This window comes from Perna viridis, chromosome 4 (assembly GCF_037379345.1).
Source record: "Perna viridis isolate PV_CMFRI_1.1 ecotype Kerala chromosome 4, ASM3737934v1, whole genome shotgun sequence".
Classification (NCBI taxonomy): Eukaryota; Metazoa; Mollusca; class Bivalvia; order Mytilida; family Mytilidae; genus Perna; species Perna viridis.
This window is the reverse complement of record NC_142448.1, coordinates 9,897,882-9,921,108: the sequence shown is the minus strand read 5'-3', so window position 1 is coordinate 9,921,108 and position 23,227 is coordinate 9,897,882. Positions and strand designations below refer to the sequence as shown.

The following is a 23,227-nucleotide window of genomic DNA, read 5'->3' as shown; positions in this document are numbered from 1 at the left end:
ACATAAATAGCATACTGTTAAAATTTGAATAAAAATATTTTCTACGACTTTATTGACACCTACCGTTGTTTAAATTGTCTTAAATGACTTGCTCATTCGTTTAGCCAAACGGCTTCTCCCTAAACATTGAATCGTTAAATTCCGGTCAGATTTTAATTCTAGGTGCCAATATTTACATTGTAAAAAGTCGGCCATGTTTACAGTGATCGGGTTGCTAGGAGATGTTGTTTACGTTTAAAAGGTTTGTCCAAAAACCGAAGAACCCAGAATGCACTTCGGCGTTATTTCGGATATCTCGGATTTATTTTACGCGAACAACGTACAATATTTATGTGACGCCGAGTATAGTAACAAAGGTGACTCCTTGGTGAAGAGCTCATAAGAGTTTTCTCTCTCAATAGAATCAGTCTAACCGACGGATTTCATCAAAATAACAACTTATTGGAATAAAATGTCTGGCAGTCGCCTTCTAATCGTATCGTATTCGTGTCATTTAGGATGTTGAAAGTAAGCCAAAATCAGTGACAGAGAATATTTGACGATTTTCCACTTTGAAGACTTCCGTCTTTTATTTTGTTTTGTTTTTGTTTTTGTTTTCAAGTTTTGCTGCAAAATTATTGTCTGTCTGCTTTAAATAATGTTTTTGGGCATTACATAAACAGATGGAAAAAATTAAACAAAAAATAAAACAATTACAAACAAACAAACAAACGAAAAACTAGCAAAAGGATGAAATAACTTTTGACAGGAGTTATACTTTACAGTCCTCGATCTTAAGTCACAAATGGCCCCGTGCGGGTCCGGGTGTTAAAAGAGTAGGCCTGCAGCAGCGCTAAGCTTGTCGTACAAGGCGACTAAATAGTGCCCAGAAACCTAGCCGGGGGCTAGGCGCTCTGCCCACAGAGCAACTAGGATGTGTGCCCCAGGTGGTGGAATGGGGTACCCCTGGCGTGTTACATGCTGGGGTTGTCAGGCTATAATACGGAAAACCTGACCGCAAATCATAGTGGTGCACCGTGGGAAAGATGCCACGTTCCTCGCACGTTAAAGAACCCTGCTGTGGTATTCGATAGGAGTAGGAACCTTTACGCTCCGCCACAGGAGGCTAAATTGCCCGACCTTACCCATCCCCCTTTTTCCAGTGGCAATCAAAATTTGTCGACCCTATTATCCTTGTGACCCATTTTTTTTTTCATTTCATGTTCATTGTCTGAATATAGCTGAAATATTGCTGCTCGGACGTTAAACCCCAACAAACAAACAAAATAAGTCACAAATGTAAACTCAAACAGGAAGTAAAAGTACTTAAATATTCATTATCAAAATACACTGGCTAACTTGATTTTTTTACAATTTTAAACAAATGCGGAAGCTTTTACATGCACGGTTTAACATTAGAAAGAATAATTAATGTAGGATATCGGATCTTTCTTAAACAGGTGGGTACATTTAAAGTCGTTTGTGGTGATAGGATAAATAGGAAATACTTGTAATGTATAAATCATAAATCTGTGAAGTTATCATAGAGTATGGCACAAATTATATAAGAGCATTTCCGTGAAAGACCTAGGCAAATTTTGTTATAATTAAAAATTTTTCATCCAAATTTAGCAATCACAAACTCACGTTTTCTTAAGAACAGAATGCCTTTAGTTTAATTTCATTGACTGAATTGATACGAATGAAATAAATAATGTTTAAAGGTCAAGAAACTATAATAAAGAAAACCCTTTTGAACTGTATCTACACGGACAATTTCATCAATGTCATGAATATTCTAATTTTGTGTCACAAAATTCAATTTTGTGTCACGAGACAAAATTGAATTTTTCACAAAATTTAATTTTGTATGCAAATTAGTTTACAGAATCCTTTGGATATGCAAATGAATTCTCTCATCACGATTTTGTAAGAAGGTTTCTCATTGGATATAGTAACTGCGGGTCTCGCAGTCGCAGGTTTCCGATTTCTTCGAGCAACGCAGGACGGTTAAGGCCGTTTTAAGTGAAATTAAAAGAAATATTGTAGTTGCATCGTACAGTAATCAAGATTAAGTGACACAGTGGGTTATACGATTACGATATCCGATATTTCTTTCACTTATGTGCTTTATTATAACCGTGCACATTCGTACCTTATCCACTGTATTGCAGTGAATGTTTTGAGTTTGTAATACACGTGTATATGATGCTGCACATTTTGAATTCATTTCCATATTCAAAGGATTCTGTAAACTAATTTGCATACAAAAGTGTATTTTGTCTCACAAAATTGAATTTTACGGAATTGACTTTTGTGACACAGAATTGAAATTTGTCTCACAAAATTGAATGATGTCTCAAAAAATGAATTTCATCATTACAAAATTGAAGTAATCATAAAACATGTCTGCGTAACATAGTTTCGTACTACAAAAATGATTTTGTTGTGACGGAATTTAATTTTGTGTACACAAAATTGAATTTGATTACAAAAAAATCAAGTCCCATTCGGCGCCCCGTAGTTCCCGGATTTACAGTAAAGTTGAAAGTACAATGTATAATTAAATTCGATTTGAATAAAAATGACCCCATTGATGAGAGATATTTAGGCTCACAAGTACATGGTTCATATTTTTTTCAGGTGTAAGTAGAAGATGGGTCTGAAGAAACTTATGCGTGCTATTTTCACTCTTCCGTTCTCGGCAGGAACACCAAAGACGTATAACAATGACGTCATATCCCATGATGGCAGCATATCCGGATTGGTATTTTTAGTTGGAATTGTTGTTATTCTTTGTGAGATTTTACTCATCGGTTCAGACAGAACATCTAGTTTATTTATTAAAACAATGATAGCCACAGCAAGTCTTGGTATCATTATTTGTGTCTCATTATTTACGTATAGCAAATTCTTCCCATCAGCAACTATCCCTAAACAACATTATGACATTGGAGATAAAATCAAACTGCGTTTCCTGTGGCTATTTGGCATAGCGATGGTTACCTATAGTACTGTGTACCTTGTGTACCACATTGACTGCTTTAAAGGGACAAGTTTATTTGAAAAAACACAAGAGCTAATAACCTGTGACGTCTTATTGATGTTATTTCCTTTAATACAAACAACTTTTCTGACTAAATTTTCGAAACAAACTTTTGTAAATAATCTAGGGTCATACTATGGGCTTCTCATACTTTTTTTGTCGAATATCGCTGTCGTAGTAATTAATTTAGCAAATGATCTTCATAACACAAATAATCATGCTTCCAATAATACGTTCAATGGTTCATTTATATGCCTTACCAATTCATCCGCCGGGAAATTCCTTTCTAAAGTGGACGATTATTTAGACCCAGCCGTTCTGGAATATTCTCTTCTTGCACTACTTTTTGTGTCTGAAATTTGGCCTAAAAGCTGTAATAACGTCGAGCACATCCATAAAATTAACGACGGATTTAGATCGGATATAACAGACGAGAGCTCTGCATTGTTAATGAGTTCGAACACTTATTCAGTTAGTTCTCAATTCGACAATATGAGTAGGAGTTCTTGGCAAAGGAGTTGGTACTTCTGGACTATTTGTCTTGCAATATGCATTAATATACCGAACCTGATACTACTATCCATCAGAATATACGGACCAGAAGATTCTTTTGCGGACGAAAGGTTTCAAATTTACAACAGTGCTGTGATGACTGTGTTATTCTTATTGTCGATCAGACTTTTTTACCAACTTCAGACAGAATGTACTCCTATACATAAAATATATACATTTGTTTCCAAGGATTATCTAATTTTGATAAGTTTTGTTGGGTCACTTACGTATTATGTTATCAGGTTGATGGCCTATATTAAAATGGCGTCCATAAGTGACAATAAAGTCAAAATGTATGCTTATGTAATTTCAATACTTTTCCTCTACACACAGACTGTATTTATATTTCAAATGAACAACTACAACGGAGGCAATCGGTCATCTTCGTGGTTTTCAGTAGAGTACACATGTCTATTTATGTCAGTGAATAATTTAATTATTTGGTGTTGTGATTCATTCCTCGTGTCTACAATTGTCTTCGCTCAAGATGCTCCTACTATTTATTATGGTATAAAGAGTTGGGTATTGTTTTACACTTTTCTGTTCCCTGTGGTAGTCTTCTACCGTTTTAAATGTTTTGTAGCGTTTTATGAATTGTACCATAAACTTGCTCATTCTACGTTAACGCATATATTAAATAACGAGTATGGAATGTGAAATCTAACCTTGTTTGTTCGAGTTAAAGAACAGGCAGAAGTTGATACACGCCTAATGAATGCGGTATTCATATCAGAGTCTCTAGTGTCAATTAAAAAAAAGTAAAAAAAAATCATGTATAGTTTAGTAATTATAAAAACAAGTATTTTACATGTAGTTTGCGACGAGCTATGTTAAAAATGTACAGATGTAGAATACATCTGCCTAGTATATGTATATATGTTACGTATTTTATTGTCACTGATATATAGTATATAGATTACCAGATTGAGTACTATTGGTAAAGGTTTAAGGCATTGTACTGAAACTTGTATGTAACTTGGCTTCCAGCGACTGGGGCGTGTTTTGCATGAATTACTTGAAGCTTAATTCTAATGTGACATGCTTCAAAGCTCTATAGACCACAGCCATAGTAAACAAGTAATAAACACATATCAACATTTTGTCACACACATTGGCTGCATCAATTCCAAAATATGAAGAAACTGGTCCTATTAGAATCGAAATAGATCACGGAAACTCCATCTTTTCATTATTTTCCCACGGACTGGCCATTTATGTCGTTATTTAAAGCCTCGCTATCATTGTGACATAAATGGCCAGCCCCGCGTTAGAATAAAGATCAAATGGGGTTTCCGTGATTCATTTCTCATTTTTGTTCATTTACGTAGAGGAATTCCGAAACCTGTATACTAGATTAAGTACACAAAGCATGTACTATAAAAATAGTTCAATTTACATAATTCTGTTCCTATATATACCTACATCTATCCATTATTGTTTGATCTGTTCCAATATATATCTACACCTATCCATTATTGTTCGGTCTGTTCGTATATATACCTACATCTATCCATTATTGTTCGGTCTGTTCTGATATATACCTACATCTATCCATTATTGTTTGGTCTATTCCTGCATATACCTACATCTATCCATTATTGTTTGGTCCGTTCATATATATACCTGTATCTATCCATTATTGTTTGGTCTGTCCCTATGTATACCTACATCTATCCATTATTGACTGGTCTATTCATATATATGCCATCATCTATCCATTATTGTTTGGTCTGTTCCTATATATACCTATATCTATCCATTATTGTTTGGTTGACATTTGTATTTTTTTAATATATATATTTGTTATCTTATAGTGTACTTTAACATTATTTTATTCTTCTGAAGGAGGGTAATGATCATTTTATGATCAGAATAAACATTTGTAATGAAATTGTAACATATTTATTGATAATTATGCAACAAGACTACATGCAATACAAATGTAAGATGTAGTTGTAAATACACGTACGAAGTTTTGTCTATGTCTTTTATTTTTACATGTATGGACATGTATCAGTGGCGGATCCAGAAGGGAAGTAGGGGATTTGCATATGTTAGAAAATTTGCCATTTCTGTGTGTAATATTGACCAAAAAGGGCAAATAATGTCCTAGCACCCTCTCTTTTCTTGAGGAACCCTAGCTGGCACCCCTCCTTTTCAATGTGTCCGGATCCGCCCGTGTATGCATGCTGAATAGTGGTATCTGGATAATAAGGTCTGTAAATCATTTTGAAAAACAAGATCTGTATAGGAAAGTTATATATTCTTTTCAAGAAACTTGGAAATTATGTAGGTATAAAGAGCGTGACTTCCTCAATTTGAACAAATACGTTTTTGGTTGCTGAATCTCGACTATTGTCGTACATGTACATGTTTGATTACTACATTTGTAATTAAGACTATGCCAGTGTAGACGGAAATTAGTTACCACAAATATATAATGCCTGTTCATTTTTTCTATGCTATCAGTGCACAATTTCAGTCGTTTTATTTAAATAGTAAGAAATCAACTTGAATTGACCATTTCATTAGAACTCCACGTTATCAAAATAAATGGTTACGTATATATGCAGTTTAATGTTGGATGTCTTCCAATTTTCTCAAGTGTCTAGGTCAACTGAAGAACAATTTAAGAAGAAGGGGATATAGAAACAAGACCATCAATGAAGGGTTCCAAAAAAATCACAATATCCCAAGAAGTAGTCTGTTACAATACAAGGCAAAGAAAAATGCAAAAAATGTTCTAACATACCACCCCTGCCCTAAAAACAGCAACAACACCATTCGTGAGCACTGGGCCTCTGTCGAGAGAAACTCAACATTATCCAAAGTCTTTCCCGAACCACCTATGATTGCTTTCAGACAGCCAGACAGTTTGCGTAGTCTACTTGTGAGGGCTGAAATATCTAAGCCCAACTTGACTCCAGGCGAGAGTCGCTCCTGTGGTGACAAAAGGCGTAAATGTTGCAACCAAATGCACCACTCGTCATCATTCACCAGCACAATCACGGGGAAACGCTACAAAATATGTAGCAACGTGCACTGCAAGAGTGCTAATGTAATATATTTGCTCCACTGTCCCATATGTGGCCTTCAATATGTTGGTGAATCTAAACAGCCTTTTCACAAGCGCTTGAACGGACACAGGAGCGACCTAACAAAAAAGCCTTTACTCCCAGTGAGTCAACACTTCAGATTACCTAACCACTGCCTCGATGATTTCAACAAAATGAAAATCTTCATCGTGGAACAAAACACGATCTGGATCGATCTACAGAGAGTGACGCGGGAGGGATTTTGGATAAAAGAACTCCATGTTTTACACCCACACGGAATTAACAAAAAACATTAAGTTCTTCCTATTTTGTATAGTTTCTTATAACAGTGTTTGTAAATATTTTTAGTTTATAGTTCAGTATTAAAGAACAACACACAGCGTGTGTCTATAGCACAATGTTCAAGATCTTTGTTACTGTCGGTAAAATTTTATACGTCACTGGTATTCACCTGATTGGGTGGTGAGTTGTGTTCACAGACCATTTACTTTCATACACACTCAATTTATTTAAGGCACTGAAGAAGGTCATTTGTTGACTGAAAATTTTGCCCATTATATATTTTATTATAGTGTGTTAACATCTTTATCGGTATCGTTGTACAATCCTTTAGACTTATATATATATCGTACGTGGTGTTCTTGCGGGAGCCTATATCGGACACTCTTTTTTTTCATTTTTTTTGTGGAAAATTCAAGATAACAATTTGAAAATTCAAGATAACTTGAATATTAAAATTCAAGATAGTAAGTTAAGAGCTACGCCGAGCGCAGCATAATACGACAACATCAAGTTGAACCCTGTACGTCGGACCAATGTGGATATTAACTTCAACTGCCTTGGACACATGTAGAAATGGTGGACTGACAAAGCATCTTTGTCACATTCAGAGAACGACGATAACAGCTTTGATTATTGTAAGTCTTTCATTATCATCTATAACTGTCCTTACGTTGTGTGTGTGTGTGTGTTTGTGTGTGTGTGTGCGTGTGTGCGTGCTGTTTTCTATTCCTTGTATTTCACTTCTCGTTTACCTTTGTCAAATGGTTTCTGTTGTATACTGTATATAATCTTGTTCCATTAAATTTCCTTCCTCTATCGTAAAACTTCAGGGATACATACTTTCCCATGTCGAAAGAGGAAAACTTGCATGAATGAAAGTTAATCCTTTCATTTTACCTTTTTATTTCTATTTTCAAGCTTAAGGCCCTCACGAGTCTGAGTTAATCACCTTGGAAAATGGTGAGCTTTATCCTATTCTGATCCAAAAAAGGGGGTCGACAACTTTACTTAAAAGGAAGGGCTTGTTTTTTTTTCTTACATAATAATTTGTACTCTGTATTTGCAGAAAAAATGCAGAGGGTCAGGCTAGATCGAAATAGAAAAAAAAAAAAAAAAACAGACGCTCCCGAAGTCGGTGAAGCTCACCTGGTTTCAGCTATCGCAATGGTCAGGTGAATGATACGCTTCGGGTGCCAAAACTTCAATGCCAGTAATTTGATTTAAATGCAATTTTACAGGCATGTAGAAGTGATTACGATTATTCATGTCTTCTAATTTTCAAGATATAAAACTTCAAAATACTGAAAATGATAAAATCATGTAAAAAACAGACGTTCCATGGGCATTTCCTACGATATCAGATATCTGAATTTAATGAAATTTTACAAAGATGTAAACCTGATCATCGATTTTTCAGCTGATTATCTTGAATTTTCGAGTTACTATCTTGAATTTTCAAGTTATCATCTTGAATTGTCAACTTACTATCTTAATTTTTCAAGTTATTATCTTGAATTTTCAACTTTGTGTCTTCTTAAGAAAAAAGTGGCCGATATAGGCTTCTTTCTGTTTGTAACGAAGGAAGACCCGATATCTAAAAAAACAATATTATGTTGGTTTGCAATACAAACATATACACTTGTTAGACCTCCCTCTTTAATAAAACCTCGCCTATTTGTTGTTTTAACGTTAAAGTGATTGATTGATCAAGTTTTGTATTTTAATTTACTGTTTTTCGTTATATTTCTCATCACTGTATACTTAAAACATACATTTGTTCTTCTTACAGAGGGTTAAACTTTTTATTTAAGATTTATAATAAAATTATATTAGATACATATGCACATCTCTGCACAAAAATACACGAGTTATAATTGTTATTTTTATTGTGGTAATTATAATAAAAATGTCTCAATGTTATGTTAAAATTCATGTCAACTTGAAAAGAGATAAAGAACTAAAGCTCTAGCTAGCGAACAATAAGAAAGCGCGGGAATACCTAAAAACCATAAAACATAACAAACCACAACGGACTATGCCATTCACATGTATCGTTGGATAATTTCGTTAAATTTTGACAATATTATTTTTATACACGTACTTCAAATGCACTTCAAATTGCTTTATTGAAACCGAGATTGAAAACTTTTAAAATAAAATTTTGAATGATATTTCAAGACTTAACATTGACTGGATCTAGAGGGGACAGAATGCCCAGTCTACTTATTAATATTTTTTAAATGTTTTATTTTCCATGTAAAAACATCGAAAAAATGAATTCATTCGTTATTTAGCTATTCCTAGAAAAAGGTTAGTTAGGCACCATACCGGATAGTTCAGCACCAAATTTCCAGGGTATGCATTAGAAGTACGTGCATAAACACAATAGTGTCAACATTTTTTTACGAAATTATCCAGTGATACATAAATTATATAAAGTAAATTGGCAAGTCCGTTGTGGGTTTGTTACGTTCTATGGTTCTTAGTGCGCCGGCGTATTGTTCGCGAGCTTGAGCTTGGTAGAACTAAATTATAAACTTTTGAACTTAAATATTTTTCAGATAATGCATGATTCGAGGTTGTTATGTTGTTGTCGGGAGAGACAGTCTGATGTTGCAAAACCAGTTATTGAATATGTAATGAATTTTTTTGTCTCGATTACAACATTTGCAGATGCTAGGAAATTTGTCAAAAACACAAAGGCGCAGATTCATGCTGGATAACCCAGCGTTTACTCCTCACATTTGGAGTCTTGATTTTTCACGTATTCTTTCCCAAATTGCTTCGATCGACCTTTTATATTATTCTATTTATGCCCACCCTAACCTGAAATCCTGGATTTGCACCTGCCATCATATGTCAATATACGTGTTACTTTTATACATGATTTAGAGACATGCCTGTAGAAGATGGAAAAAGTTATTTTTATGATGAATACTATATACAAGATATATTCACTTTTTAATGTACATATTTCATTCATTGGAGCAGCGTGATTTTTAAAGACGGAACTTGTCATACAGTCCATAAAACGAAACATAACATATAAATATGTAAAATATCACAAATGGGAACAACAATGTATGATATTTAATCCATGTTGCATGTCCAAAAAAATTGTCAGCGACATCACCTCCGAAAATACGCTGAGAAGTTATAAATCTACCAAGACAACAAGTAACTAGGTTGTGAGATGCTAATAGAACGTACGTGTACTCTATGGAAAGTATGCTGGAATGTATCCTCGCTCTATCATAGTTTTTTACTTGAAGTATTAATATGGTCTGAAAATACAGAGAAATAATGCAAATTGTGTATTTATAGATGACAACTAAATGAATCTCTCCAGCATGTAAAAGGAATATATTTGATATCAGACGCATCGTGAAATATGCTAAACTTCCGAGAAAACTTGTTATCCACATTTTATCGTTTCCGTCAAGACTTTGAAAGTTTGAAGTTGGACTGCATTGGGTCTGCATATTGTAAAAACACTTCACCACAAAAACAAAAATTATTGTAAGAATAACGTTGTTGTATATATTAAAAGGTAGTAATAAATTGACATTCCCTTCTACCCGTAAACTATACAGAACGACTGCTGGAATATTGATTAGTATAGGGAAAGCAATACTGAAAATTTTCTCGGTTTGTTGGTTTGAATTTGTGTATGAGCAAGACCGCCTCGGACTGCTGACGGTTATATACGGTTCTTCAACAGACTCATCGTTCATAGTGGAGTATGAACTTTCATTTCCCGCTTCTATAAGTGTTGTTTCTTCTCTGTGTTGTTCAGTGCAGTCTCTTGTAATGATATTTGTATTAGAAGCTGAGCCTATGTCAGATCGCGGCCACATTTCTACCAGAAACAAAATAGACAACAATGCGTTTTCGCATACTGTTGGCTCTAGAAGAGGTGTGATCTTCTGAATAACTCCATTAATAGGAGATACTTCATTGCAGGTATAATTGCTATAATCGAAATACTTTGTAAAATTGTCGGCATCTTCCTGTATTTCTTTGTACGATTGTACAAACGTTTTCACAAAAATTGATATATTACCCATACAAATAATCAGAAATGCGTAATAAACGGCCGGGTTACATGTAAATACATATTGACCGAAATGGGTCAAAAAGCCAGTTTGTATTACAGAAAAGATCAACCTAAAAGAATAACTAACTATTTTTTGTTTGACCTTCTCGTTAGAAGGGCGATTGATGCAATCAATGTATAGAGCGAGCTTTAAGATATCATATGCCATACGAGCCAAGGTAAAGCCCCACAAAAAGCGTAGTTTTATTTTGTTACATATATTCCAAGGTCGATTTTCAGATAAAATGTTTCGATTTCGTGAGAGGTAAACGGCTACAGCAATGCACGAGACGGTGGCTAAGAATGTCCAGACATTTGACAACATCTCTAAAATGTCAACAGGACTTAATCTTTCTGCCTCTGGAGATGACCCAGCCAGAAGTCTTTCTACGAGCATGACAAGTGCACTGAGTAGTAAGACAATACCGGAAATGCGTCCGTCATGAGAAACAATGCCGTCATTCCTCCTGGACGTCTGTCCAGCAGTAAAAGGAATTATGAACATTGATCGGAGAATTCTTCTCATAGCCTGTCAAAAGGAAAACGCATCAGGTATTCACTTTCATTCATAAAAAAAGGAAAATAACAACAACAAAAACAAAAACAACAAAAAAAAAACAACAAAAAACAACAAAAACAAAAACAAATTAAAAAACAAAATCGCAAATACTTTTTAAGTGAATCATTCTTTATACATACATGTAGTTCGGCATTGTCTTCATGCATCATCTACCTTCGTTTTACTATATGATCCATGATCTTCTTTACACTCACTCATTGGCTTACAAGTATTCCAGTGAGCTGCAAACTTGACCGATAGAAAGTCAGTAGATAAATGTAATTAGACTAAGTGAAATTATTTCTATAAATTCTTACTCACTTAGCCGCACTGTTTAAATGTAGGTAGAATATAATACGGAAATATGCTGTGGGATTTTAACGGTATTTTGGAAAACTACCTCAACTTTCCCATAAGTCTTCCTTGATTTGTGCATACGTATTTAGAATTACCATTTGTAGTTAAATCAGCACGGTAAATACCTGTCGAAATCCAGCTTCATTGTAGAAAACAAAACATTGGCACAAAGCTGGACTTTTTTATCATGAAGTGACAATAATAAAAAATCATGTCAGCAGAAAAAAAAAGTACTGTTTAACACACATATGCAAAGTGAACAAAGTGCAACAAATAGTAGTAACTGTACAGTAAAATGAAAGTCAAACTAAAAAAAAACAATCTAAAGAGCACTTAACTGAAAGACCTGGGTGTCAATATAGTCCAAAAGTACTCCGAATACATGTGAAAACGTCTAGCTGAGGCTAGAATAACAGAACTAATACCATTTGGTTTATTCAGGTTCTTTATGAATAAACCCTACAAAACACAACATATCATAAATATCACAGAATTCATAGTCATATTTAAAATACATGGAATACAAGTAATGAAACAAATACCAGTTATAATACAGTACACAAGATCAAACAACAATATACAGTATGTAACTGTACTAATCCAATATTCAATAAGCATGAATAAAATTAACTTCCATACACAAACATTCTATACTATTCTTACAAAGTTGTAGAATTGGGTTTGCATAAAACATCCACATTGACTCATTCCATCAGACCAGATTAGTATAAAGGTACTCTGAAAATAATGTAATAATTATAAAAAGGGATACGAACAAATATGATCCCATGATTATTATTTGTAAATAATTTATCATATATTGATAAAATGTAACCTGACAATATGAATTACATACTGAGTATGAGAATCAGAATCTAAATGCAATTGACCATGATTATGTGACTTTAATATATAACTAGACCCATAAATGCAAAGGTCAAAGTCAATATCAGAATCACTCTAAAATTTATCATTCTACATACAAACTACAGATTATACCATTATATATCCATAGAATCAAAAACTATCTCTCTCCTAACGTAACATACAGGGCAAAGGACATACTCACCTATAGAGGAAAGAAAACAATAGCATCCATTGCATATATATGCTATTCACATACCTCAAGTAAAGTAGAATACCTACCAGATAAAAAAATGACTACAGTTCTAAAAGCACACTATGCTCTAAAACTTCTCTGTGTTAAGTTACTAACAAATTCCGTTACATCATATACTAGTTTTCCGTTATAGTCTGAGGTTTACAGATGTCCAAACTAGTCAACATTAACTATTTCAAATTTCCGCAAAAGTGAGAACTGGCCAATAAGAACTAATCATAGTTCTTAAATTTGTGAATTGGGCAGATAGAAAAACTACAACCCAGACGAATTAAGCATCAATTGACAAAACCAAATGAAATGCTGTGCACATTGAATATCAGATGATAATATAATTAAGAATGACTTTTATGTACTGTCCGGCAGGTAATACGCCTTAAAATAAAGAACACAAAACGTATCAAAAATACATTCTGTAACGTTTGTAACAGTAGTTAATTGAAGATTATTAAAAGTCATTAAGAAGATCATTCTTGCTACAAGACTTTAGAACAGCAGAGTATGGTTTGGATTTTATCAAAAATGTAAATCACAGATGTTGACGGATGTGACGAGAAAACGACAACAAATAAGAAAACATCGTCGCGATTGTACTAAATTTGTGTAGCGTTCCCTTATTCTTCTACAAAGAAGGTCGATAGTACCACAATGATTATCTTCAGGTTTTTAACGCATACACATTTATTGTGTGCTTAGTGACATATCTGTAGTTCTTGACTTTGTTAATACTTGCTTGATATTAAACATGAATGATATTTCGGATTTATACCAAACATTTTATGAATCCTTTCAAAATATGATATGTTTTCTTGTGATGGAAACTTCCCTAGAAAATTATGAGGATAAATCGATTGTTACCATTGAGGTTAAATATTCCACAGAGACAAAGAATAAATACTGTAAATGACTTAAATTGAAAGATTCCAAGAATTACAAAAAAAAATGTGTCAGTTGCAATGTATGTAACATGGGCAAGAGCTTTTACTGAAATATATAAATAAACAATGGTCGGTAATTCCAGCTCTATTACAAGACTTATACAGACAAGTTACAATTATTGTTTCACACAACTTCACAGCTTCGTAAAATTTTGTGGGAAAACTTGTGGAGTTGCTTTTTATAACGTCAAGTTGTGTAAAAAAAGTCTTAAGTTTTTAACATAAGGTCAAAAAATTGACATGGACCTTGCACACCAAACTCATTTTTTACGTATGTATTCTTGTTGGAACCTTATTAGATTGTTTGGTTTAACTGACTCGAATATTATTCGTAACATGACAAAACAAAACAAGTTATACGTATATATACACACCTAAAGGCGACCACGGAATGATTTGTCAGCATTGACGTCCTTTATGTTGTATTTCGTCCCTAAAGCAAGGTGAATATATAACGAAGATATTTATCGTTTATATTGATAATGACTGTAATTATTGCAGCTGTTCCTAAATGTAGATATATTAATCTAAAGGCCAGGTAAGGCAAGACCAAGAGTTTTAGTGAGAAACTTATCAACTGAAGTTAAAATGAATAACTCAACCAGTCTAAATATTGGATTCTATGATGACACATTTTTCCTTTCTGTTTTCATTACAGAAGGAATTATCATCATTCCAACGATATTTGGCAATCTGTTATTAGTATACAGCATTATCAGGTTTAGAACGCTCCACAAACGGAGTTATATTTTGATTTGTAACTTGGCGCTGTCTGATTTGCTCTTTGGATTGCTTTTTATACCATATGACATGATATCCTTTGTTGTTCCTGAGGTACGTCAGAACAAACTTACATGCCTTCTACGAGAGTTTCTTTTGCTTGGGCTAGTTGGAGGATCTGTTATGAACATGTTGGTGATCTCTATAGAAAGATATACTGCTATTAAATATCCACTATGGCATTTTAAATTGTCTCAAAAATGTTTAGTGATTCCGATAAGTTTTTCATGGCTCACGTCAATTTTCATAGCTGTTCTACCTTTGTTCGGATGGAACTCTTGGAACACGACCTTAAAATGTACGTATCAATGGATTGACGCACTGAATCCAAAGTTTCTGACATTATGGTTGTCAATAAATGTGATAGCAGTGTTTATTTCATTCGCCATGTTCATTGCCGTATTTGTAACGATCAGCGCTATTGTGAATAAAAGAAACTCGATAACGAACCCTCTTATGCATAGAACTTCAGTACATGGATTAAGATCCTCTTTTGAGAAGACCAAACTTTTTACTCTCATTCTTGGTGTTTTTGCATTCTGTTGGGGACCGTATTCTATTACTGTCTCATTAAAGCCATTATTTCCATCAGAAAGAGAAAACTTTTCAAGAGTGCTCAAATATTCAAGTCTGTTGGCAATTTCAAATTCAGGGATTAACTGGATAATTTTGGGGTTGAGGAACAAGCGAATTCGACATGCCATCAAAACGACACTATCCCCATTCAAAAGATGGGCCTTTCAAACCCAGTATGACACTTCCTTACATCAACTAAGAAGTGTAAGCAGCGTCAGTTAGATTATCACTTATTGAAAAATAAAATATTTCCACATCAGTTTGATGAATTAATTGGTCTAGTAAGAACGCACCTGCCTCTAATATTCTCGAGACATGCAGTGTTTTTATGGCTAAAGTACACCGTTTAATAAATGTAAAATGGACATAATTTACGCTAAATGCTTATACAGTTGTTTCTTATATTTGGACATTATCATGATAACTTGACTGCCCATGGGACAGTGATATTGCCTGAAACGTTAATAATGCCATGTGCTGCAGCCGAGGGCATTATCAATGTTACAGCAATATCTATTTCTAAGAACAGTCATAGAGTACTACAGTTCATAGTATCAATACTACAGTTCATAGAATCAGTACTACAGTTCATAGAATCAATACTACAGTTCATAGAATCAGTACTACAGTTCATAGAATCAATAGTACAGTTCATAGAATCAATACTACAGTTCATAGAATCAGTACTACAGTTCATAGAATCAATACTACAGTTCATAGAATCAATAGTACAGTTCATATTATCAGTACTACTGTTCAAAGAATCAATACTACAGTTCATAGTATCAGTACTACTAAAAAATCTCAACTGCATTTTCACCACTTGGCTGAGGATTCATTCTGTCCCCACTGTGGAGACTCCATTGGGGTTGACTACCACTTTTTAATGTTTTGTCCGCATTATCAACTTCTCAGGTGATCGCTGCAGAGGGTCTCTATGGAAGTACAGGACCATTAAGTACTATACACGTGTGTTCTACATGTGTTTCTTGATTGTACGAGAACGAGATGTTTACGTGAAATGATCGGTTAGCTTTGAACATTACCCAGTTTCCGATTCTGGAACTGTGGCTCGTTACAAGACTATATAGGTCATATACATAAGTACGCCCAGATATTTATGATTATTATATAGATTGCAGTGTTTTATCGAATGTTCCCAGTGAAATAAATTTCGATAATTCACACTGTGAAATAAATTTCGTAATTTCACTCCCGGACTTTCTCCCGCCAAAACGTCACAACTTTGAAATCAATCCGCCGTTCACAATTTGAAATTTATGTTGAAAATAGCAACGAATAAGCCAGGAAATCTATATAGCAAATAGGATGATCAATTGGTGATCGTGCTAAGTACGCAGTAAGATTTAACTCGTGCGCGGAACAAGTTCCGCACACTCGTTAAATCTATAGTTGCGTTCTTCGGCACCCGTGATCATATTTTGGTTATTCACTCCTTCCAATTGATTATCCTATTAAAATTCATTGCCAGCTGCTTAGTCTGGTTCCTAAACTAGTTCCCTGGTCAATATCATAAGCAACCCAAAGATCGCTACAACGTACCTTTTGTAAAACTTATCATACACATGTTTATGCGTGTTTTTTGCTTGTATTAGAATAGGAAGTTTACATTAAAAGATAAGATGATCGGTTAGCATTTAATTTTACCCAGTTATATTACCCAGTTTCCGATTCAAACACAGGCGTTCGTTACAATTGATTATATAAAGGTCATATATATTATCAGGACACCGATATCTATATATAGCCATTGCCAGTTGTTTAATCTTGTTCCGGTTGATTGAAAACATTCGGGTCATAGATGTTACGAAAAAGTATGCAATAATATCAAGGGAACCAGGATTTTAGCGGAAGTCACCCGATTTTATAGAGCATATCGCATTTGTACCGTTTCGAATGTTGAAAATAAGCTGAAATCAGTGACATTAAATATTTGACGATTAGCGACTTCGAAGACTTCAGTCTTTTATTTCTAATGGTAATAAGAAATTTGCCATCAATTAACTAATCAAAACATCGACTGTTTAAAATGTTGAACTTTACAATGTATCACATTTGGTATCGATTGATAGAAAATTCAATTTTCTACATCAATGAACAAAAAGAAAGAAATATTTTTTTCAAGAAAATTTGAAAATTAAAAAAATGATATCCGGCCTTACCCCTATGAAATAGCACAAGAAATGAGACAGAATGTAAAATGATAAAAATTTATAATAAAGATAATGATGTGTCCATTATTTCTGTTCAATACAATATCTGATGTTACATTTTGACTATATAAGCCAAACTAATCGTTAAAATTAAAACTAAATGGTGACATTTATTTGTTTATTCTCAATCTTCTTGAATATATATGACAATTGTGACTGCACACGCACTCAAGACAGGATTCGCCCAAGACAGTTTAATATACACGAATATGTGATTGGTTTTGGTTTTTGTATGTACATTGATACAATATCGCAGATAAGAAAGATTTCTGGTGAGGAACTCCTATAAATGTTTATATGAACAGCATCTTAACTTCTGCACAATGTTATACATTTGCAGTAATTTCTCATTCGCTTCTTACACATTACAAAAACAATCCAATTAAAACAGCTGTTTGCGAAGCCAAATGTTAAAAAGTAACTTTCAAGAAGATGAATCACATCATTTTCATAGAAAAACCTTATTACAGTCAATAAAGCAAATGGACTCCAGCATAATATAAATATACCAAACATACAAATCATCGCTATTGATTTTCTCATGTTTTTCTTTAAGTGCTCTTTATATCGAGAAATGCTTACTGGCATCTTTGTGACGTCACTAATCTCCAGGTTTCTTAGCCTTTTAGAGTTTGTTTTGTGAAGATGTTCGATTGTTTTCCTGACTGTAGCGATATAGAGAATAACAGAACTTATCATAAATAAAATGTATATCGTCAGAACGAGTTGCAAATAACTTTTAGTAAATATGGAGGTTGCAAGGCAAACTATACCAGTCCTCCAATCATTCAAACCAAAAAGAGGTAAGATGCTCAGAATAAAGGCTGTGATCCATCCCGCAATGACGCTTTTTATCAATATTGTTGTTGATGATTTCGTATAGTACATAAAAGGCAGTGCCACGGCAATGTATCTTTCCACTGACATAAGAAAAATATTTATAACCGAAGCTCCAATAATAAACAGAACTATCACATAGAACGTCAGGCAGGGTAGTCTTCGTTCTGAGACAATAGGCGCCAACATTATAACAATATCATAGGGTATAACTATACTACCAACTAGTAAGTCAGATATAGACGCACTTATAATCAAACAATAACTTCTCTTCCTAAACAATTTCAATGTTATGATATGTCGAAGGAGAAAACAATTTCCAACTATAATTGGACATAATTGAACGCCCTCTATCACGGTGAATAGTAAAGCGTGATTGTCATTCCACCATTCCGACGAGCCGGTACTATTCATCATTGGGTATACATTTATGTATTTTGAAAACAAAATATTACTTAAATGTATTATAGAACAATTATAATGCACACGGAATGAATCATAGTCCAGAGTCTCCTATTGATTTCCCTCTGTATGATTCATTCGAAGACCTATTTGTTTAACTTACCAGTATGATACCCCTGGGATCTAAACCGTAGAAAAGTTATCATACTAATAGTGAATTTCAATAAAAATTGTAATCATTTGATGCTTCAAGTAACGACATAGATCTAAGTGATAATGTGGTGACTTCTACAACAGTTTAATGGATTGAAGTAAATAACAAATGAATATTCATTAAGAGTGGTAAATGTTTTCAGAAAAGCTGAGGACGCTTACCCTACCGGTGCACCTGACTCATGCTCCCACTTTATAATTGAGTCCGTGTTGCTCATTTACTGTTGTTTCTATGTGCGTGTTATTTTAGTTATTTCTTGGTTTTAATTGTATGAGTCGTTTTTAAGATGAAAAAAATAATGGTATTTACTTACCCTCTATAGTTTGTTAAACAACGTTAACTAATTACATGTATGAGAAATCGGGATTGGAGATTCTGTAAATAGAACACGAATAAAAGGGAAAATTAGCCACTAAATTTCTGACTTGGTAAAGATGTTTTGATATTAAAGTAGGCAAAACCAAGTTTTATGACTTGCAAAACCTCCCGCTTCAAGTTTCGATACAAGTTTTCATTTTATCCTTTAATATACACATACAAATGTGTGATTCAATTTTCTGATATTTCTTTTTAGGATACACAATTGATAAATGTTTACATCGTCTTATGAATAGATATTTTAAATGTATTAAATTTAATCATGATAAGATATTTGGCAGACTCAAATATTACTAAAGCATCTTTGTAAGCAATAAAATATAATGAACCACTGTTCAACGATATCGTTCCAGAATTCACTGCAATCTGTTTTTATTTCTTTTATTTGTCATTACTGTTATATGTTAACGACAAATAGTTAAATGTGTTAGTGATTATGGACATAATCACATTTTTAGTACTTAGATATCTTGTTCAGTTTAATTACATTTTACAACCATAATAATAAGCATTAATCACAAGAAACTGTACATAAAATTTATCGTAACCGAACACAAAAGACAAGTTTATTTTTTGAAACGAGTTTTAATGGAATTAAATCTACCACCATAATATTTTTACGTTCGTCTTCGTTGTTTGTGTGCGTGTTTGTGAGTTGTTAAATATTTCCAGCGTGATAAAAAGTCTGCTATCCCCAACTATATATGGGGGGTGCATTAAGCCTTTAATATTTTCCCTTGCTTATTTTTCCCAATTTTAAAACCATATATTTCAGAGTTATATACATTTGTATATTATACTCCCGTAAATTATTTGTAAATTAAGTTATTTCAATCCAGATATTTTGTTAATCACAATGAAATATTGAAATCGTTCCATTTCATTTAAAGTCGGTTTATTATATAATACGGTAGTATTACCTTGATGACTGTTGAAAGTAAATATGTGCATATGGTGACCGCAGATCCTCATAAATGACCGTTAGGTACATATATGTACATAAATGACCGCTAGATACATGTACAAACTCAGTGACAATAAGTTTGCTAAATGCAAGGCAGAAATATCATCAACAGTCTCAATTTGACCAAACTGAATTCTTTGATAAAATCTACATTATAATACATGTAGTTATACTTATCTAAATGTTTTGATCTGGTCAATATTGAGGTTTTGTTGACCGTGCTCATCATCCCAATGCAAAATTTAACAAATGAAATAGATGTTAACGGGATCTTCTTAATAACGTTCGTCGTTGAAATTATCTTGATATTTCCGACTGTTTTAGGAAATGGCTTGATTCTTTACTGTATTAGAACCAACAAAACTTTACATTCAAAGAGCTTTATACTTATTGCCAATTTAGCTTCTTTAGACCTCTTGTTTGGAATCATATTTATACCTTTTGATATGGCGACTTATCTGATACCAGAGACTAGAAGAAATAAAATATCGTGTCTATTAAGGAATGGATTTGCTATATTTCTTGTTGGAGCCTCTGCTTTGAATTTGCTATTGATGTCCGCCGACAGATATTTGGCAATATCCAATCCATTACTACATCTGCAGTTCGAGAAGAAAAATCTGGTGGTTTTGATATCTCTGTGTTGGATTCTTGCAGCCATTGTAGCTATCCTTCCTTTGTTAGGATGGAATTCATGGAAGCCGACAGTGAAATGTGTTAATAACTGGTTTGGTGCTTTTGATTTTAGATATTAAATTTTCATATTAACATTTTTCATCTTGATTCTAACGGCATCGATTGTTTTAGTTATCCGAGTTATCTGTATGTCCTCTCGTGTTATAAAGACCAACAGAAGCAACTTTGAGAATCTGTCAATTCAGAAAGTTACATCAAAACGCACTATTTCATCGCTGAAGAAGACAAAGATGTTTGTATTAATCCTGATAATATTTGTAATGTGCTGGGGACCATTTTCATTCCTAATATTTTTGGACAATTTTGTAGGAAAGAAATATGAACTCTTGTCAACCATAAAGAGTTATAGCAGTTTACTGACAATAATAAATAATTCTATAAACTGATTGTGTATGGGATTAAGAATACAAAACTTAGAATGACAATAACAGCGTTTCATCAGAATAAAAGAAGTAAGGTAAGGTTGCCGCTGCAAATATCTTCCAGTGTAGAGAGTAACAGTAGTGTCTCCACTTTTTCACTATACACATAGCCGTCCTACAGTTTTCATAGAAGTTTTGATATTTTTACGGAAGCTGAGAACATTCTAGTTACGTGAAAAAAATAAAAGTTTTGTAATCTGTTTAAATAAAAATCAAGAGTTGAATACAAGTATCAATTTACTCGGATGCGAACAAATGTTTAATGTATAAAATCCATGTGTTTTCTGATAATTATATAAGTAATTATCAAGCATGTCATCAGAAATTCAGCATGTGGAAAGGTAGCATTCTGTTTTGCTAGAGGTATCGTGGAAAAAACAACAGGTGTAATAATAATTATTTGGTCAGTGAAACTCGAACTTATCATTTGATTTTAGAGGCAAAAATGAACACCACTGTAAATGAGGACCGTTTGGTTGGAGTTTCTAGAGATATCTTCATCATAGTCTCGATTGTTTTTATACCAATGACCATATTTGGAAATTCACTTATTCTCTACTGTGTGTGGAAATATCAGTCTCTTCGAAGGAGGATATACGGACTAATTGCGAACTTGGCTATATCTGATCTCTGTGTCGGGTTAGTTGTTTATCCGTATCAGCTTCTAGATGTCGTTGACCCCCTCTTTAGCAGAGATAAATATCACTGCTTGACCAGGGAATTCTTGAACATTTTCTTTCTTGCGGCTTCCGTTACCAACTTGTTCATAATATCTTTGGACAGGTATCGCTCAGTTGTAAATCCTTTGAATTACTACAGTAAGTCTTCAAATAAATATGTTAAAAGATTGTGCATTGTAGGGTGGACAGTGGCCTTCATCTTTGGCATACTTCCGTTGATAGGATGGAATCAATGGTCATTAGACAAACCTTGTGGTACACCAGTATTACATACAGGATATATATCTTTGGTGCTGACAGTTTACATAACACTTATAATTACAACTTTCACTCTTTATATTCTGGTTGTTAAAAGAATGTATAAACTGTTTAGCGGCAAGACTTCATACAAAGGGGAAGATATAAGTTCCGCACGCTCGAGAGGCTACACGAAACATATTTTAAAAACAAAAATAATGATGATAGTTTTTGGTGTATTTGCAATGTGCTGGGGACCTTATTGTGTTGTTGTAATAGTACAGGCATTTTTCTTGGACAATGGTTATAGACTACAAAATTATGTTAAATATTTAGGCTGTCTAGGAGAATTCAACTGTTCTCTTAACTGGATAATATATGGTGCTAAAAATGAAACGATGAGACTGGCTTTTAAGCAAGCTCTGTGCTGCCGGAAGTTACATAACAATAATTCACTTAATATGACCGAAAGTGCTTGTTCCCCTCCTTCAGATATATACTGTGTACAAAGTCAGTCGCATTAAAAAGTATTCAGATATAAATATGTATACATTTTGTATATGCAGAACTTCTTCGAATTATTTGAAATGTCTTTTTGACGGCTTCATACTACATGTATCATTTCTGGAAACAATTGTTTACATATGATGTAAATGTAAAATAAGAACAATCTGCATGGCATCTATCTTCTCTTAAAGAAATAAAAACATGAACAAATAAGTACAAAGACAAACAAATAAATAAATGAATAGATTTGAATGTAGACACATAGAAACAAAACAGGAAAACACAACAAAAAAGTGAAAATAAAAACTAAACAAA

General features: G+C 33.6%; 4 protein-coding genes across 7 annotated transcripts; 3 read left to right on the top strand and 1 right to left on the bottom strand.

Moving 5' to 3' along the window:
• Positions 1–1,322: 1,322 nt before the first annotated feature.
• LOC148618781 (uncharacterized) lies at positions 1,323–4,381 on the top strand. Its single transcript, XM_088577987.1, has 2 exons — positions 1,323–1,439; positions 2,623–4,381. Exon 2 carries the CDS (start codon positions 2,636–2,638, stop codon positions 4,232–4,234), a length of 1,599 nt encoding a protein of 532 aa, XP_088434113.1. The 5' UTR covers positions 1,323–1,439; positions 2,623–2,635; the 3' UTR covers positions 4,235–4,381.
• Positions 4,382–9,857: 5,476 nt separating this feature from the next.
• LOC148618780 (uncharacterized) lies at positions 9,858–14,402 on the bottom strand. Of its 4 annotated transcripts, none has more exons than XM_088577984.1 (4): positions 14,360–14,402; positions 12,591–12,665; positions 11,711–12,386; positions 9,858–11,540 (listed from the first exon to the last, which is right to left on the bottom strand). In XM_088577984.1, the coding sequence occupies exons 3-4, from the start codon at positions 11,738–11,740 to the stop codon at positions 9,915–9,917; spliced, it is 1,656 nt and encodes a 551-aa protein (XP_088434110.1). In that variant the 5' UTR covers positions 11,741–12,386; positions 12,591–12,665; positions 14,360–14,402; the 3' UTR covers positions 9,858–9,914. The 4 variants fall into 4 exon arrangements, with proteins under 4 accessions (XP_088434110.1, XP_088434109.1, XP_088434112.1 ...); XM_088577983.1 differs by lacking the exon at positions 14,360–14,402 and adding an exon at positions 13,074–13,251; XM_088577986.1 differs by lacking the exon at positions 14,360–14,402 and adding an exon at positions 13,074–13,251 and having other exon boundaries at positions 11,888–12,386.
• A 171-nt stretch (positions 14,403–14,573) lies between these two features.
• On the top strand, positions 14,574–15,563 carry LOC148618779 (cannabinoid receptor type 1A-like). Its single transcript, XM_088576871.1, has one exon. It carries the CDS (start codon positions 14,574–14,576, stop codon positions 15,561–15,563), a length of 990 nt encoding a protein of 329 aa, XP_088432997.1.
• A 6,370-nt stretch (positions 15,564–21,933) lies between these two features.
• Positions 21,934–22,929, top strand: LOC148618778 (sphingosine 1-phosphate receptor 1-like). Its single transcript, XM_088576870.1, has one exon. It carries the CDS (start codon positions 21,934–21,936, stop codon positions 22,927–22,929), a length of 996 nt encoding a protein of 331 aa, XP_088432996.1.
• The last annotated feature ends 298 nt before the right edge of the window (positions 22,930–23,227 follow it).